This window comes from Nyctibius grandis, chromosome 27 (assembly GCF_013368605.1).
Source record: "Nyctibius grandis isolate bNycGra1 chromosome 27, bNycGra1.pri, whole genome shotgun sequence".
Lineage (NCBI taxonomy): Eukaryota > Metazoa > Chordata > Aves > Nyctibiiformes > Nyctibiidae > Nyctibius > Nyctibius grandis.
The window spans coordinates 6,193,513-6,212,000 of record NC_090684.1 but is presented as its reverse complement, the minus strand read 5'-3'; the positions used below and the strand labels follow the sequence as shown (position 1 = coordinate 6,212,000).

Below are 18,488 nucleotides of genomic sequence, written 5' to 3'. Positions count from 1 at the left end.
CTGCAAGAGTACCTGGTTGCTGTTCCATAACTATTCTCTCTGTTTTACAGTGCATTTAGTTCAGCGTTTGTGTTTATTTGGCAAATTGGTGTCAGAGTAGCCACTCTGCATAGTGAGCAGCACCTGAATGTCAGAGAAATCGGACACTGAGTCCCCGTCTGCCTTAATTGTGATAAGTTCTAAAGTAGGTTATTTTCTTCGCAAATAAAACCAAGGAGAAGTGGTATTTGCCCATAACCCTATTGCATCATAATTAACAAAATGTAATGCAAAAACAGACATTTTAAAACTTTTAATGTACTGGATATCACAGTGCTTCTGCACATAGAATAATCAAGTAAGGCACAGCTGGAGATGTAAGCCTTCACAGAAAAGTCTCATTTCTTTTTTTATTATGGGAACAAAATTGGTACAAGAAGTAACAGTTATTCAGCTGATATTTTAGAAAGCAATTGAGAATGCTGCCTATCCTGGGAGAGTTTCCAAGCCCCCAACTTGCTGAGTTTTGCAAATGTTCATTTCTTTCAGGGCCTTTTTAAATTCTCTGCTTTGGGATCAGGAAAATAGTTGTGGTAGCTTAGACCAAAAATGACTTCACTTCTGGATTTTTATTTATTTAATAAGGCAATGTTGGGGGAAAAAACTAAAGGCATCTGAATTCTTTTGCAGGTGGAAAATACATGAAGCTTGTATGCTGGCCCTGGGCTCTGTGAAGTCTATTATTACAGACAGTGTGAAGAATGGTAGAATACATTTTGATATGCATGGCTTCCTGACAAATGTTGTTCTTGCAGACCTCAACCTTTCAGGTACATTGGCCCTTGCCATTACTCAGAGTCACTGCTGAGCACCAGACCTTGGAAATCTCTTGCAAGCAAAAGTGATGAATCAGGTTGCTGTATGCGTGTGGTGGTGTGAAATGCAGTTGTGCACATTGTATGTGTGAAAGGGCATAAATCTTGTGAGTTCACAAGTGCCACGGTGTCTAGTATAAGTCATTTAAATGTAGGACACTATGCCTTTGGTTGCAACTCTCTGTTGTCTGGATGCTTGAGCCTGTAGGGCTTGGAGATGGAACAGTGATTGCTTGGGGAACTTGGTGGAAAACAGCCATTCTCTTGTCTTGTATCGGTGTCTGGGAAAGACACCAGCAGAGTTTAACGGGCTTCAGAATTCCTGCAGCAACATACCATCCCGTTTTCTTTGTTTTGGGGCTGACAGTAGTCATAGCACATTAATTCAAATAATATTCCTAGCTGGGTGGGATCCTGTTATTGGGATCTCTGCAGGCTTCTGCTTTCTGAGTTATCCTACATCAGTGTGCAAGAAAGTCAAAGGAGTTGTTGAAAGTCAGACCTTGAGAGTCCTTGCAAATAATTAAAATTTGAGAAGTTTAAGCCACTATGAACATTATTGGTGAGTCCACACTAAGTTGTGTCAGTACAGAGAAACAAATTGCTGGATGCTTTCATCAAAGAAACATTTGTTTAGCCTGTTACAAAGAAGGATTTTTTCTTTTTTTTGAGTTAATTTTGAATGAAGAAATAGTGTGCAAAGTGCACAGTGTGCAATGCATGTAAAAAACCAGCCTTAGCTATTTAAATGTACTTAAACACATTTACATGTGTGGTATTGGGTTGTAAATGAGCTGTTGGGCTCTAGAAGGAGCTCCTGGATTCAGGATATAGATAGTTCTCAGAGGACATCTATTTAATGCTCAGTAATGGTAGTAAGACAAAGACATCTTGCTTTTTATAATGCTTGCTTGGAAAACAAAGCTTTTCTCTTGCTATATATCTTGCATGGAGTTTTTTATGTCCTCATCTTAAAATTAATACTTGCAGGAGTATAAATAATGGCAGTAAAGATGCTGAGAAATAGAGAGTATCATCTGTTTGAGGGTAGCCTAAATAGGTAAGGATGCTTTTAGCCTGAAAAGGCAGAAGGGTTAAGTGCGATAGAGATACCTCATACCTTGATAAGTGTAAAGAGGTGAGTAGAGAATGAGTATTTGCTGATTCTCTGGTGCTGTTGAACACTATGTTCTGTAATTACAAGGTGATGGCTGGAAACTAGAAAAGTAATCTGTAAAAGATCCCTGTATACGTGCTCCGTTTCTCTAATTCTTTCCCCTGTGCTTCTGCTATTTGCTGTTGGGGACAGAATATTGAGCTAGATGAACAGGAATTACTGAAAAAGCCTCGTTCTCTTCCTTTGCTTTTGTTCTTATGATCATTAAAGCATGTATTGCTGTATTGATGAACAAATTCAAGTGTAACCAGTTGAGGGAAAAGAAGGGTTTTTTTAAACAAATGAGAAATTATTTTTTGAAATAACTTAGAAAATAAACTGAATTCTGCCCATGAATAAAAATTCTTCACATGCTTCCATACTGGTCTTCTGTGTCATATCTTACTGGTTTCCTACTGGGATGACAAAATTTTGGATAATGGGTAGAAGCAGCTGTAATTTTAAACTCCTAAAAATTACTCTAATACTAGTGGGGTTTTTTGTTTTGTTTCAGTGTCTCCCTTTCTCCTGGGTCGTGCTCTGTGGGCCGCCAGCCGTTTCACAGTGGCTATGTCTCCAGAACTAATCCAGCAGTTCCTGCAAGCTACTGTCAGTGGTCTACACGAAACCCAGCCTCCTTCTGTCCGAATCTCTGCAGTCAGAGCTATCTGGGGGTAAGTGAACCCTAAGATATTCCAAAGCTCCAGGGATAGGTGGTATAAATTACAGTTATAAAACTAGTGTGTTAAAATATTGATAATATCTTGGTATAGACTGTGGAAGTATTTGTTTTGAATGAAATAGATGTCAACTTAAAAAGTGTAAGCAAGCAGGTTCAAAATAGAATAGAATTTCATATTCCTCCTAACTCTAATGAGGAATATGAAACTGAGATTCAAGGTTGGCTACAATAAATGTTAGAATGGATACAGTCCCAAAGAGAAGCAGAACCAGACAGCGATGGAAAGCATAAAAATGAAACCCAGATTGCTCCTGTTCGGTCACAAAGGTGGCTGAGTGACATCATACGTGTTTGTGGAGCAAATCACAGCAATAAGGAATGTTTGGGGGGGGGGTGATGTTGGCATCCTGGTTTTGTAAATAAGTTGCAAGAAGAAAAAGGGAAGAACTGCTGTATTGATTCTAATGTGAAAATTGAGCATTAGTTTAAAAAGAAACACACAAAAACCCCACAAAAAACTCCCCACCCCCCAAAACCACCTTGTCTTCTATTTGCACTGAAATGATAATGAATAAAGGCAGAGACTTACAACAGTTATTCATGAAATTGTTTTTTTCTTCCCTAGCTCACTTGTAGAATGTGGTGATTAAAGACATTGTAAGCCGTGAGTCTCTCACTCAGACTGTTTTTTTTCCTCAAGGTTTATTTTCTCCATCGGTGGGCAGTTCTTAAGAGAGAATTGTTACTAAGAGGCGGTGGAAGCTTTTGACATCACTTGACTCAACTCTGCTTCTGCGAACTATTGGGGATGGAATGAGGAGGAAAGACAGCTGAGCTGTTGAGAGATCAAGGAGTAGTAGACTGATGGGGAAAAGTCCTAGAGGAGTGAACTTAAGGAAGAAGAATGAGTGGGGTGAAATAGCCCCTTATATATCATCTAGTGTTAAATGTATAAATCACTTTAATATATTTGATATGTATTTTTGTGTCACAAATTTCTTCTCTAGCTACTGTGACCAGCTGAAGATCTCTGAGAGCACCCATGTGTTGCAGCCTTTCCTTCCTAGCATTCTCGATGGACTGATCCACTTGGCAACTCAGTTCAGTTCGGAGGTCCTAAACCTTGTGATGGAGACGCTGTGCATTGTCTGTACGGTAGACCCAGCATTTACAGCCAGTGTGGAGAACAAAATCTGCCCCTTCACGATTGCAATATTTCTGAAGTACAGTAACGGTATGCACTCAAGTTACGTTCTCAAAAAGTACAGTTGTTTTTGCTACTGAATCCTGGTGCTGAAAACTTCCTAAATGATAATTGAATGAACATTGATTCATTCAACGGTAGAGCTAGAAGGGAAACTTGCTGCTTTGCCTATTCGAAATAGTGGTAGCAAAAATTGAGATGTGTTTGTTAGTATGTTTTAGTAAATGGTGCTTTCTCTCTCCAGATCCAGTTGTTGCTTCTCTTGCCCAAGATATCTTTAAGGAGCTAGCTCAGATAGAAGCCTGCCAGGGTCCAATGCAGATGAGGCTAATACCAACCCTTGTCAGCATCATGCAGGCCCCTGCTGACAAGATCCCAGCAGGGCTTTGTGCAGTAAGTGCTACAGTGGTACACGGTCTTCGCTGGAGATGATTCCCTGTTCTTTAACATATAGGGTGGCTGGTCTGCAAAGAGTAGAAAGGTTGCTTTTAAACTGCTTTGGAACAATGACTTCGGTCCTTGGTAGAGGTTTCTTTGTGGAGATGCTTCCAAAAGTTAACTTTAAACTGCTCCTCTGGCCTTCTTGCAGCCTCTGCAGCGTATCCCTAGCCATTTTACTTTGACATAGCCATCTTTTACCAGTAACAGTCTCCTCTTTTTGGTGGAATGTTCTCCAGCAGGGTTCATGACTATTCCTTGCACTTTTTTCTGAGGCTTTTTCTGATTTATATGTCACATATGTATAAATTGCTGGAGATAAATTATACAGGTTTGTCCTTTCTGTAAAAAGTCTGCTTATAAAAGATTAAGCATTGACTATGTAGAATGATTGCATGGAATTAAACCCATAAACATCCTTATCAATATGCTTATAATCTGCTTATTGATTGGTATGACTGTAACAATTGCTCTTGGGTAATTAAAATAAATTTAAATCAATATAAACAAAACAGAACAAGTCAGCTAGAACAGTTCTCTGGCTGTACTGATTACCATGCATCAGGGTGCCGAGAAGCTGTTTGCCATATTTAAGTGGTTACACTGCTTTTGATGTTTGAACTGCCCTGGGAACTTTTACAGCGCACACCGTGTGTCTGTGTCAAATACAGTGATGCTTGGGTGCATGACTCCAAGGGCCTCTGGTTTAAAAAGTACTCTAGACTGTAAAATCAGGATGTGATCACAGTACTGGCTCACATCCTTCCAGTTTACACCTTCGATGCTTGCACCAGTGGTGCGTAATGCTGACTTAGCATACTGTGGCTGCTGCTGTAACAGTGCTTTTGTTTGTGTTTTCCTTTCAGACTTCTATTGATATCTTGACCACAGTTGTGAGGAATACAAAACCTCCTCTGTCCCAGCTCCTGATCTGCCAGGCGTTCCCTGCGGTGGCTCAGTGCAGCTTGAACACAGATGACAATGCTACTATGCAGGTAACGCTGTGGGGAATGGTGAGGATTGCAGGGCTGTGCGAGTCCAGGAGGGGTGACCGAGTAAGACAGGTCACACAGCCTTTAAGGGAGCCCAACAGCTGTATCGGCACCTCCTCACGAGTCTTTGCCACCTCCAGTTTATCATGAAAGTATTGCTGTTCAGGGGCCTGCAATGGCTTTTTACTGATCATTCCTTGATTTGGAGGACCAGAGTAAGTGAAGCAGCAGCCTTGATTTTTTTTTTTTTTTTCTATTTTAGGGCTCTGGAGCACGTTAAACGCAAAACCCAAATGAAAAAATACCAAAACCTTATTGCTTTTCTTCCCCCATAATAACTTTCATCACACCTAGGAATGGCAGAGACTGTCTTCAGGAACACAGACCTCCTAGACCTCCTCCTTCTAGCAGTTTTCTCCTGTGCTCATTTAGGTGGGAAGGGGAGGGCAAACTTCTTTTTGACTGAGCCAGGTATGGGATGGAGGGAGAGCAAGGATTCATCTCAAACATCAGTAGTGCCTGAGCTGGGCTTGTTGGCAGGCTCTGCTGTTACCTGGTGATGTCTTTAGAGTATTTAAGCAAGAAAGAAAAAGCGTCAGAGGCTAAGAGCACAGGATGCCCCTTCATTCCAGCTACTAGCTGGCATATAAATAGTATAGTTGGTTTCATTCCTTATGTAAGGAGTTTTATAGTGCCAGCTACCCTTTGCCATGTGAATACAGACCATAGAAATGGCTTTCCCTGAACATACCAGTTAGAATAGGTCGGAGACCAGCAAGAAGCCATTGGAGACCAACATGCTGGTTGCTCTGCTGGATCTTTGTTTTAAGAAGAATTCAAAAAGATTGCAGCTTGGCTGCTGGGTTGTGTTTTGTTCATGCTGTGCTTTGCTGTCTTCATCTCTCCCTTGGTAGAATCTATTGGAATTTCTCTGGGTAACAAGACTGGCACAAAACTGCGGCTACTTCAGGTTGTCTTTGTGTTTACTAGATGATCTTGAGAGTTGCCTGGGCAGTGAAGAGTTTTGTACTTGACAATGAACTGAAGTCTGTAGAAATTATTTTTAAATTTAGGCACCCATTTTACTGCGTATTGGAGAACTTGCATCTTTTACAGATGCCACGAGTTTGCCCGTTGTTTTCATCTTTGGTTAAGGGTCTTTTTGGGATGATGAAAGGAGATGTCTTTCTGTGCCTTCCTGCTCCCTCACCTAGAGAGAGAAGTTCTAACATGATCATTTTCTTCTTTAGAATGGTGGCGAGTGTCTGCGTGCGTACGTCTCGGTGGCGCTGGAGCAAATTGCACAATGGCACGATGAGCAAGGCCACAATGGACTGTGGTATGTGATGCAGGTGGTGAGCCAGCTTCTAGATCCAAGGACCTCAGAATTCACCGCTGCCTTTGTGGGCAGGCTGGTCTCCACTTTAATTTCGAAAGCAGGAAGTGAGCTGGGAGAGAATCTGGACCAGATCCTGAGAGCTATCCTGAGCAAAATGCAGCAAGCGGAGACGCTCAGTGTAATGCAGGTGAGCAGGCTGGGCACCTAGGAGAATAAGAAGTGTCAGGAAAAGAAATTGTCATTTTTTTTTAAATTGTGTGCCAGATTATTTATGGCTACTGCAATTGGAGGTTGTGCATATCTTCTTGAAGTAGTCAGGAAAATGCCTGCTCTGCTCATAGAGTTGTCCGGATTACAGGGTAAGCCAGGTTCTTGTAGGTAAGCTTTAATCCACCTTAAATAGTCCCTCATGACCTTGTGCTTGCAAGCAGTGAACCTTCAGAGGGCAAAAGAGTTGCCCAAGTATGGATGTTGTGGCAAAGGCAGCATGTGTTTTCAAGTGGTTTTGTGCTGTATTCGAAGGATAAATGCCTGGGAGTTGAGACAAGGTGAACTTCTGGTGGATGGGAGGTGTAGTTGGCCTGCATCAGATGAGAGGCCAGATGAACATCACCATCTCTTCTAGCCTTGACCCACTTTTAGTGGCACACTTTTATGGAATGATTTTATCCCGGTGGTCTTCATTCTCTCTCCTCTCTTGCTTGTCTGTGCCCTTAATGTAAAACACGTAGTGATGGCTGCCCTGGTTCCTCAGCAGCAGCTGGGGGAAGACATTTTGCTGGCACTGTTGAGTTCTGCCTTCTGGCAAGATCCCACCTTTGCCCTCACTGTGGCACTTGCCTGAGGTTCACTCTGCTCTAACCATTTTCTCTTGTGTATTTCTCTTGATTTCTGTATGTGCATTTTTCAAGCCAGCACATGGTGAATCAAGAAGGCCATTCAGATGTCAGCACAGATTTCATCTTAAAGCCTTGATTTTTTTTTTTTCCCCTCGCCCCTTGGAAACAGAATGACTCTCACTTTGCCTATTTTTGGATTTAAAAGATCCAGAAGCTTATATCTGAAGCAGTCACGTGAAGCCCCTGTAGCCAGGGGAAAGAGAAACAAGCCTTTCACAACGCTGAATCTTTTCCCTGTGTTAGCCTGAAAGATGGGCCTCTGGAGGTGGGCAGCTTTTCCCCGAGGAAGCCTACAGGGATGCCCGCAGACTTGGAGACTGACATTTAGACATAGGCAGTGTATAAGTTCTACTCCTGGTCTTTAAGACCCAGATTGTAAAACTGCATCGTGTAAAAAAAAAAAAAAAAAAAAAAAAAAAAAATCCTAAAACCACCAAACCTTTCTAAAACTTGTGTTCAAAGTGCACTCAGAACTGGAAAAGTGCTGCTGAATTATGATGTGATGATGTGGGAGAAGGGTGGTCCTGTTGTGGAGGTGATGATGGGCAATCCCTGGGGTGAAAGGGGAAGAGAATATGAGTTCTGGCTCTGGACCACTAACTTCTGTTCCTTAGCTTGGTAACGAGACACGTTTCTGCCAGACAGGCGTAGATTTAGAGCTCTGTGTATAGAAGCATGTGTACAGCTTCTGGTCCACTGAGCGAACTAGGGTGTCTGAGTGTTGCCATTTGAATATTTTTTCTGGTCAAAAGTCAACTGCAACCTCTGATATTTTTTAATCTTTGCTTTAGGAAGGTTTGTTGGTTTGGGGCATAGCTGTGAGTAAATTTATTCCTGCTATGTTTTTTTTGGTGGGGGATAAATACTGCTGTTGACTGTAGTAGTTTATGGCCTGCTTTAGTAGCACACACTGTCTTGCAGAGGGCTATACTTTCTCTTCCTCTTGGGGTTGGTGAGCCCAGTCTCATCCCTTGCAGGAAACTCAGTTACTTGAATATTTGATATAACATTTTCAGCTATTAAATTATGTACAGCTAACGTTTCCTTTCTCCTCCTGTAGTCCTTGATTATGGTGTTTGCTCACTTGGTTCACTCGCAACTGGAACCACTCCTAGAGTTCCTGTGTAGTCTCCCCGGACCAACTGGCAAGCCTGCCCTGGAGTTTGTGATGGCCGAGTGGATGAGCCGGCAGCACTTGTTCTACGGGCAATACGAAGGCAAAGTCAGGTAGGATGTTTTCATAAGCAGGATCCATAATTAACGTTCGCCGAGTGATCATCCCATTGCAATTAAATGCACTGGGTGTGAGGAAAAGGGGAGCTGGTTCAGACTGGGATTAGTGTGTGCCAGCGTGGGACAGAGTTAATTTATTCCTGCACTGACAGGTCGGCTCAGGAGAGCCGTGGTAATTGGAGCAATCTCTGATCTTCCTCTAAGTGCTCCTCTTGCTGTCTGGTGGTTCCTTGCTGGAACAGGGTGACCCAAGAGGGAAGGGGGTGTCTCTTGCAAGCACAGGAGTGCTTTTAAGATTGAACTTCTGTGAATGGGATGAGAATAGCTTCCAGACATGAAATTGCCTTTATAGACTACTGTGGAGTTTCAGAGCGTTGTAGAGGGTTTCCTAAGAGAATCAGGTGAATTCTTGTTGATTTAATGATCTCTTAAAAGTCAAGAAAGAAATCAACTGAAACAGTATTCTCTCCCTTTTGCTGTAGGAGCACGTTTGTGTTCTGGTGGAGGCTGAGTACTATATTCCAAAGCATGAAATGCTCTGTATTAATTTAAATTTTCCCACAGCAGCTGTATTGCATTTTTGTGGAAATGTGAAGCCTGACAGACCACTCTTAGGGGTCTCACCAGCTGTTAACTCACTTCTTACTATGTGTTGGTATGTTATTGTTATAAAGCAGTCGAGTAGCCTATGAAATAAATAATAAGAAAAAGCATATTTAAAAGGGAAGCTTGTGAATGATCATGCAGAACAAGAGGCAGTCTGATTTGGGGATCCGGTGCTGGTTTTGGCCACGCTTGGTCTGTTTCATCCCTAAGAGCCGTGGTTGATCCCCATTTTGACAGAGCAGGGTGACGCTGACAGGGAGAACAAGGTTAAACTTTGTTGTTCACTGCTGTCTCCGTATGGTCCAAGATTAGAGCTGTTTGTGTACAAGTGACTTGGCAGGGCTCCACGCTGTATTAAATGCTTTGATTTGGGTTATTTACGGTGATGCTTATCATGCATTAGAAAATGCAAGGTGTTTTCTGTGTACTGAAGAAAAGCCGTGCCTGCTCAGAGGACGCTCTTGTTTAGAGTTAGTAAAAGGAACGTGAAGATAGCTGACACCTTCTGTGTGCATCATTCCCCATCCCTGGGAGGGGCAGGTTGGAGAAGTGGCTATTTGCTCTTGACTTGTGTGATGAATGGATGGGAAAACTTTGGGCAACTCAGGGGTGGCATGTAAGATCTGGGTCCAAACCAGCAGTGTGGGAACTCAGGGCCATAGTGTGGGAGAGAAGGAGGGTGTGAAGTGAAAGTATGAAAAAAGTGAGTTCCACGGAGCTCTGAAACTTCCATTTGAGACTTGTGGAGCCACGAGAGAGGTTTCAGCGTGCCAAGCGTAAATTGGTGGCCTTAACCTGTTGTCAAAGTCATCCTCAGTATGGCTTGAAAACAGCCTGGAACTGGAGAAGGTTTGAAAGCATGGTGTAGAAATCTGAGCAGCAGAGATGGAAAGAACACGTGAAGATACAGAGGGAGCAAGCTAGAAGGTCCGAGTGTAGCTGAGCTGTGAAGGACGAGAAGTGAAAAAGAGCTTTGAGACTGGAGAAAAATAGATGTTCATGGCTACGGATCGACCAAATTGCTACTTTCTTGCACTGCTTTCCTCTTAATTCCATCTTCACCTGCACACGATGCTTCAGGAGTGTGTTCAGCCTCGTGGCCCTTCTGAACTGGAAAAGCCTTTAATGTATGTATGTGGTTTGGTGGTGGTTGATCCAAAGCTGTGTCAGTTTTTGGCTTGCTGTGCAGGTCAGGAGATGAGTCCAGTTGCGGATGCTGACGTAAAGCAGGAGAAATAGAAAAATTCTGTAATGCTTGTTCTTGGCAAAAGTGTAGATAAAAGGGGATCTGAACATCTGCTCTGGAGATGTTTCCTGTTAACAGGGTGAAAGCCAGGCAGTTTAGAGACGTTCTCATCTGTAATTTTCCTGTTCCCTGCTCCCCAGCTCTGTAGCGTTGTGTAAACTCCTCCAGTATGGCATCAACACAGATGACAAGCGACTTCAGGACATTAGGGTAAAGGGAGAAGAAATATTTAATATGGATGAGGGAATACGGACACGATCAAAGTCGGCCAAAAGTAAGTAATCATTTTGCTGTTTTTAACAGAGTTTTTTTTCCTGTTAGTAGATGTTATGAAAGGCTGTAAAATAGATCTTGCAGATCACACAAAGCTATGGGAGGTGTTTCCTACAGCAGGTGCATGTTGTTTTTTAGAGCTAATCCATGCCTCATGTACTTAACGTATCCATTTTTCCTTTAATTCTGCAAAAGACTGATTTGGAAGACTCCTGATGTCTCTGATTTAATAGAAGTGGGTGAGGTGATTATGGGAGAAGGAGTTATTCACCGCTATTTTGCGTCATCCTGTTCCATCAAATGAGATAGAATTGATAATTTCATGATGCCTAATGGCTTCTCTGAGAGGAAAGTGTGTTTAGTGAATGCAGAGATTTAAAAAAAAAGGGGGGGGTATTTTTTTTCAATGAGACAGAACTGTCACAAATATCAGCAATGATTTCAACAAGTTAGAGATCACTTTTAAGGAAAGCTTGGCCAGTCTCCTGCATGAGACTTGTTGTCTTTTTAATTGGCTGAACCCCAAATCCTTGATTGGAGATTACTGTGTAGAGGTCCCAGTGTCTTTATTTGATAGGATCTTTACTTTTGCCATTAAGGACAAACCACTGTCTAGCTATCCCTATGGAATAATTAGGCCTTGCAAGAGCCCTGGTGAGGAAAAGTTGGAGCTTGCAGTGTCTCAGACAGGGGAGAGGGGGGAAAAAAACGTGGGGTTTTTTGTCAGTCCCTTTTTCCTCCCAACCTGGAAGTTTTTGCTCATCTGTGAGCATTTTAAATGTATGGTAAAATTAAAAAATAAAACAACCACCACAAAAAAAAAGGCCTGTTTCAAACAACTTTTAATAAAAAGCAGTATGAATATATTTTTTCTTCTCTTGTAGATCCTGAACGCTGGACAAACATTCCTTTGTTAGTAAAAATCTTAAAATTAATAATAAATGAACTCTCTAATGCGATGGAAGCAAATGCATCTAGACAGACAACTGCAGATTGGAGCCAAGGTAAAATACTGGGTTTGCTTTTCCTCTTTCATGGCTTAAATCTACTTTGTAATCTCTTCAGAATTACTTCTTTATAGTAATAAGAAACTCGCAATAGTAAATAGAATACCTGTAATGACAGACTTAAATGGTGATCCAAAGGATAGAATCAGTGTTGTGTATTCTTAAACCTGAAAATTATTTTGGGCCAGTTTGGAAGATGGGGTCTGACCATATGCCAATAAAATTATCCCTTTTTGGTGTATCTGGTTTGCCTTCCTTCCTCCCTACTTTGAGTGTCCATTCTTGCAGCTGCTTTTTGCTTAGCTCCAGCTCGAGTCACTCGTTCCGAAGGGTTGGTAAAGGTTGCAGGTGTTTCCCTTCATCCACCTATACGAGCAGGGATGTTTGCCTAAAAACTGTACAGCTCCCTGTATAGTGATCGACAGGCTGGACCTCTTAGATGTTGTTTATTTCTAGAAATTTTTGTTTTCCAAACAGATGATTCGAATGATATGTGGGAGGATCAGGAAGAGGATGAGGATGAAGATGAAGGCTTAGCAGGACAGTTCTTATCAGATATTCTTTCCACAAACAAGTATGGTAAGTAACAGCTTTAAAGTGCTTACTCCAAGTGAAAATAGGGTAGATGACATCCTCCTGCTCAAAGTTTTCTTTCTTTGACAGCAGCTCAACAGAGGCTGCAGGCAAGGGCAAGGAGATACTACACGGGGATTTTCATTAAGAGAGGGACATGTCTTTGAATAACACGATGCTTAAATAACTGGATTTTTCACCTGAGAGTTCAAATGCTGTGTAGGCTTCATGTTGCTGTGAGGCTCATGCAGGTAGTCCTTATAGAGCAAATTGATGGTTAAAGATGTAGACATGACCTTGAAATGACAATGTCGTAGCAGTGGATGAGCTTGTTTGTGGAGTGACCTTGAGAAATACTCACTGCGTAAAGATGGAGCAGGTATAATAGCTCCTTTCCTCTGCTCTCCAGTTTGCGTATCGTCTTAGAAGAGAGAACCTTACAGGCAGGTGCATTAAGGGAGACTACTTAATTAGCACAGAACTGGAAATGTGTCACCCTGACATAAGGTTAAGGCATAAGATAATAGTGCACATAACTAACCAACCTGTTTGTCTCGTACCCCGTGTGTGCTCATCTCACCTGCATGTTCCGTGAGACTCCCGCTATGACCCTTCTTGTTCTGGGACGTTGTGTTTTCTGATCATCTGAACATAAAGGAAATATTCTGGATACAAATTTTTTTACCCAGCAGTGCTGAAACTGTTTCTTTTTGGATCCTTGGATTTCAACAGTAGTCTAATAGAATACTTCCTGAGATATTTTCCTCTCTTTGATTGTAAAACCTGCTGATTTGCCTCTGACAGATGAGGATTACTATGAAGACGATGAAGAGGATGATCCAGATGCATTAAAGGACCCTCTTTACCAAATAGATCTCCAGGTGATGCTCTAGAATGAATTTATTTTAATCAGATTCCTATCATTCTTTATAAACTTGGTTTTTCTGTGTTGTACTTTAACAAAACTGTAAATCACTGTTAGCACCAGTTACTGATTGTTGTCCCAAAGGTACTCAGTTCACTGAAATTACTTTGGAAAGTGCTGAGTATCCAAAGAATGCCTGGAGCTGTTTTTCCTTGTTGGATCAATATCTATAACCTGGAAATGTGAATGAACAAAACTTTATGAACAGAGGGAGATGAGACTTTTCTACCCATGAGCTATTTTTTATATATATTATATAATTTCTACCCATGAGCTATTGTATACAGCTATTATATATACCCATGAGCTATTTTTTATATATATACACAATAGCTTCAGCTGTTTGCTGAAGTCGGAAGTAGATTGGAGACTAAACATGACAGAATTTCGTACTCTACTGGGAGATGCTCCCATCCAGGCCCAGCCCCTGCCTGATAACGTTGCTCCTGCATTTTACCACCACCTGGCAGCCATTTATGAGCCCTTCCCCTCTGCTGCCGCCCTTCTTCTGCATCACTTTGCTGTTCCCTCCAATCCCTTTGTCTTACTTGGTGCATGTTGAGGTTTATCTTTTGATACATGAAAGAAACAGAATTTCCAAGGTGGCGTGATGCTAACTGGGTCTTTCTGTCTTCCTTTCAGGCCTATCTCACTGACTTCCTCTGTCAGTTTGCACAGCAGCCCTGCTATGCAATGTTTTCAGACCATCTCAATGAGAATGAAAAGCGAGTGTTACAGGCCATTGGTATATAAACCCACTTGAGACCATACTGATCATATCTGAACAACCTTTTTTTGGCTTATTCCACGTTTTATGATTAAACATAAAACATTTTCCAGTGTCTACCTGCTTGTTAAGGTGGATGATGGCCTCGTTGCGATGTCTTGAGCCTCATCTTAACATGAATCTGCTAAGGGAAGGAATACTAAGAAAGCAGCAAGGACAGAAGTCTGTAGAGCTTTGCACGTTGGTCTCACCACGGGAGCACTTACATTTTCCACAATAACTTTCCAGGAAGTTCCTAAAGATAAAAAAAAAAATGTGTCCTTAGTATTTTTAAAAGCAAACTGTCTCTACCTGTGAAGAGGCACTTAACTGAGTTTCCCACAGCACAGTTGGACAGAGAAAGGAATTGGGTCACTTACAGGTTGCTTGGATGTATCATGAGAAATTGGAAGGTGTTCCTCTTCGCGCTCGCATAACACGTACAGGGTAAATATCTTGATCTTACAGCGTGACTTCTTTTTATAGAACTATAGACTCTTTTATCAGAGATGCCTGGATGGTATGGAACCTGTTGACAGGAGTTTGGATGGGAAGCTGAGACAGTAAAACTGAATGCATATCTTATTTCCTCTTGTGGATGGGGCTTTGCCGCTCACATCTGCTGTCCAGTCCCATGGGAGCAGTTCTTTACTAATGCTTTTGTGTGCACATGCTCAAAGGAAGCTACCACTTAAATTTCTGTTCCTGTGGCATGTGGCTACATGACTTTGGTTTTATGGAACACAAGGAGCCACAATTTTTTTGGGGGAAAAAACCTGATTGTATTTAACATATTTGCTCCATGATAGCCACTCTGAACTACTTTGCTTCCTTCACACTCCTGTGTGTATTTTTATAGAGTGGTAAAATAACATTTGCAAATTGATTTACCCGTAAGAACAGCGTGATGTATCTCACAACACCTCTCTGCCTTTGGTTCCCCCTTGGGGAAAATGAAAATAAAACTATTAAAATGTACATTGGTATCCTTCTTATAAAACAGATTTAAAAGGAACTTGTACTTGTTTCCTGAAGTCACTTTTTTTTTTAAGATTTATTTCTCCTTAGGAAACTTTCTGTATGTGCTGGCCAGAGGTTGTTGGGGTATTTTGCAGGAGTCATCTGACAGAAAGGGAGTCCTGTAATGGATACATCTTCTTCTGCTTAAAAGGAAAAGGCTGACCCATTATAGAGTTTCCTTTCTTAAGAAAGGTACTTGCTGTTCCTTTGTGGAATAATATGCTTTGAAGTTGTATCTAAAAACCTCCAAAGAGCTGGAGCAATTCTGTATCTTACTGGTCTAACAGAGTATAGCTTTTCACTTTTTTACCAGGAGGGGATAATAAATTAACTTTTTAACAGGCAAAGATGGCACAGTTTGTTTAGCATGTGTGGGGATATTGGTAAAATAACCCTGAATTCTAAAGCAGACCTTGCTCCTCTCTCCCACCCCAACCCCTCACGTTGTGCCTGCGAATGGGCAGAACGAGGGCGAATCCCCACCATTCGCTGCAGACTGATCTGACCCATCCTTGAGTTCTCAATGGTTTTGTATGAGTAGCTCTATGAAAAGCAGAATTTAAAGCCTGATTTGTGTGTGTGTGTGTCTCTAATAAGGCATAAGCTCTGATCAAAAGTTTCCATGCAGCTGTGTCATGGTGTCTTTCTTCCCTGTGGATTCTCTGGTGTATAAGAATAGATAATTAAACTTTGTGTCGTGGCCTTCTCTTCAGTGGGAATGCTGTGGTTCTGTCTTCTACCTAGACATTATTTTTTTTTTTTTAAGTCTATTAGGAATTTTGTTTTGAGGCATTTGTCTCTCAGCTTTCACTGAAAAGGGCCAACAAGTTATGCAGTCTGTTGAGGAAACCCAAGCAGACATAGATGGCTGCAGTGGTGTATCCTGATAGCTGGACAGGAAGGCTCAAGTGAGTGTCCTCAGAGTGACCGGTCCCAGCCCTGGGAAGATGTAGGACCATCTTTTTTTTGCCTCATGCGTTGGCAGCAAGGCTGAAAACCAGTCATCCGTTCTTGGAGGTAAGTGAATACCAAACATCTGGAAGCCTCTAGGTGTGTTTTAGGGTGTCAGTTGTAACTGGAGCACGTTCAGGTCTGGTTGGCCAGGGCTTGTGGAGAGGTGCTGGTGGGGTTCGCATGCTTTTGGTGGCGTTTGCTGCTGTGTGCCTTAGTGGTGCTCGCTTTAGTTCGGTGAGATGGTAGGTTGAAACGAGGCCATCAAAAATTAGACTGACCTAGTACTACTGATCCTATTTTTCATCCTGAACTGAGAAATCAAAGGATTGCTAAGTTCAAAAAGTAGGTGGGCCAGTGTCTTGTAGAGTTCCTGTTGGAGCTCGTCAGTGTGTTGGTTAGAAACTGCTTGGATTTGCAGGTATTGATGTTTTTTCCAGGAGCGTAGCTGGTGAGATGGGAAAGACTGGGGGGATAAGTAGCTTTTGGGGACTAGTGCTCTGCACTCTCCCTCCTGCAGCATCAGCTCACGCGCAGCCTGAGCTGGCCGGGCAGGGTGCCGCTGCACAGGAGCTGGAGTTTGGGACCAGCCTTGGAGATGGTGGGCACAGGAACAGCGTAGCTGTGCAGCACGCTCTACTGCAAGCAAACTCATGGTGTGCGGGATGGTTTTTGGCAAGAAATACTGTGACTCAGGCTTCCCTAGAAAGAGGCCAAATAGGATATGAGAGCAACAGTGTGCAGGGGAGGTGGTTTGGAGGACCTCTGCCTGGTCCTACTGGGGCTTGCTCTGATGTCAACTCCTTTGCCCTTCTGCTTTCCCACTCCCCTTCCTTCTAACAAAGTTCCAAGTGCTCAGTGATGTATCTTTAAAACAAGAATTGTGTTTGCTGGAGGGGTGTCAGCTTTGCTGAAACAACTCTGACTCCTAACAAGGTGATTGCTCGGGATGAAACATGCTGGACTCTGCGGACACGTGTCTAAGGCCTGGTTTCAAGGTGCAGAGCACCCCTCTTGTTGTTTACTGTGGAGAAGAGACTAAACTAATAGTTACAAAGGTTACTAACACGTTAGGAAGTACAAGCTCCACGTTAATTAAAACTGAAGGGTGGGATGCGGGCTACCGCACAGCGCTGGGCACATGCCACTGCCGGCGTTGTTGCGTTCTGCGTGGTGTCACCTTGCTGGACCAGCACGAAGCTCCGGCAGCCACGGCCTCTAATTTAACTAGTCAGTAGCTCAGCTGTGACTCTGGAACGAGACTTTATGCGTATTCATGAGTATTGTTCTTGGTTTGTTTGTTTTGTATTAACAAATAAACTCTTTTAACGTATAAACCTGCCTGGCTTTGAGAGTCTCACGGAGGACCCTGGCTCCCGCCGGGCTCTGCCCCCGCCCCGGCCTCGAACCCGCGACCTTCCTCCCCTCAGCGCCGCCGGGGGCAGCCGCGGCGCCCGCCCCCTCGGCGCGGTGCATGCTGGGGGCTGTAGTCCGGGGGGCACTGGGCTCGCCGGCAGCCCCGGGCGCGGTGCACGCCGGGAGCTGTAGTCCGGGGGGGCACAGGGCTCGCCGGCAGCCCCGGGCGCGGTGCACGCCGGGAGCTGTAGTCCGGCGGGCGGCCCCGCGGCGGCTGGGCGCGGGCGATGGCGGCGGCCGGGGCGCCGGCGGGCGGCGCGGGGCGCTCCAAGGTGGCGCCGAGCGTGGAGTTCGACCACAGCTGCTCGGACAGCGTCGAGTACCTCACCCTCAACTTCGGGCCCTTCGAGACGGTGCACCGGTGGCGACGCCTCCCACCCTGCGACGAGTTTGTGGGGGCCCGGTAAGCGGGCGCCGGCGGGCGGGTGGTGTGGGTGTCCCGGCGGCTCCTGACCGCCGCTGTCTGCCGCCCGCAGGCGCAGCAAGCACACCGTGGTGGCCTACCGGGACGCCATCTACGTCTTCGGCGGGGACAACGGGTAAGGGCACGGCGGGCCTGAGGGGAGAGGGGCGGGAATGGGGGCGGCGAGCGCCGGAGGGAGCAGGCCCGGGCCTGAGGGGAGCCAGTGGGGTCTGAGGGGAGCGGCGCTGCCCCTCGCCGGCTCCGCGGCCCGGCTCAGCCGCATCTCTCGTTCCTCCCCGCAGGAAGACGATGCTGAACGACCTGCTGCGCTTCGACGTGAAGGACTGCTCGTGGTGCAGGTGGGCTGCGCCGGGCTCGGCCCCTCCCTGCCCGCGGGGCTGCAGGCAGGGCTGGGAGATGCCTCTTCTCCCCTCAGCACCCCGGGCCCAGGTGTAAAAGTTGGGGGTTCCCAGAGCATCCAGGGGGAAGCATCACCCCCCACCCA

At 44.1% G+C, this 18,488-nt stretch overlaps 2 protein-coding genes across 2 annotated transcripts in view; both read left to right on the top strand.

Moving 5' to 3' along the window:
- The window catches only part of IPO9 (importin 9), a 38,618-nt gene extending 23,410 nt beyond the window's left edge, over positions 1–15,208 (top strand). Inside the window, exons 13-24 of the mRNA XM_068419303.1 lie at positions 670–809; positions 2,525–2,684; positions 3,700–3,926; positions 4,141–4,289; positions 5,201–5,329; positions 6,577–6,852; positions 8,625–8,791; positions 10,790–10,923; positions 11,807–11,926; positions 12,407–12,508; positions 13,307–13,383; positions 14,070–15,208. Coding sequence (XP_068275404.1) covers positions 670–809; positions 2,525–2,684; positions 3,700–3,926; positions 4,141–4,289; positions 5,201–5,329; positions 6,577–6,852; positions 8,625–8,791; positions 10,790–10,923; positions 11,807–11,926; positions 12,407–12,508; positions 13,307–13,383; positions 14,070–14,180 — 1,792 coding nt within the window. The 3' untranslated portion in view covers positions 14,181–15,208. The remainder of the gene's footprint in view (positions 1–669; positions 810–2,524; positions 2,685–3,699; positions 3,927–4,140; positions 4,290–5,200; positions 5,330–6,576; positions 6,853–8,624; positions 8,792–10,789; positions 10,924–11,806; positions 11,927–12,406; positions 12,509–13,306; positions 13,384–14,069) is intronic.
- Positions 15,209–17,795: 2,587 nt separating this feature from the next.
- Positions 17,796–18,488, top strand: part of LZTR1 (leucine zipper like post translational regulator 1) — a 41,940-nt gene continuing 41,247 nt past the window's right edge. Inside the window, exons 1-3 of the mRNA XM_068419223.1 lie at positions 17,796–17,983; positions 18,057–18,119; positions 18,286–18,342. Of these exons, the coding sequence (XP_068275324.1) occupies positions 17,808–17,983; positions 18,057–18,119; positions 18,286–18,342 (296 nt within the window). The 5' untranslated portion in view covers positions 17,796–17,807. The remainder of the gene's footprint in view (positions 17,984–18,056; positions 18,120–18,285; positions 18,343–18,488) is intronic.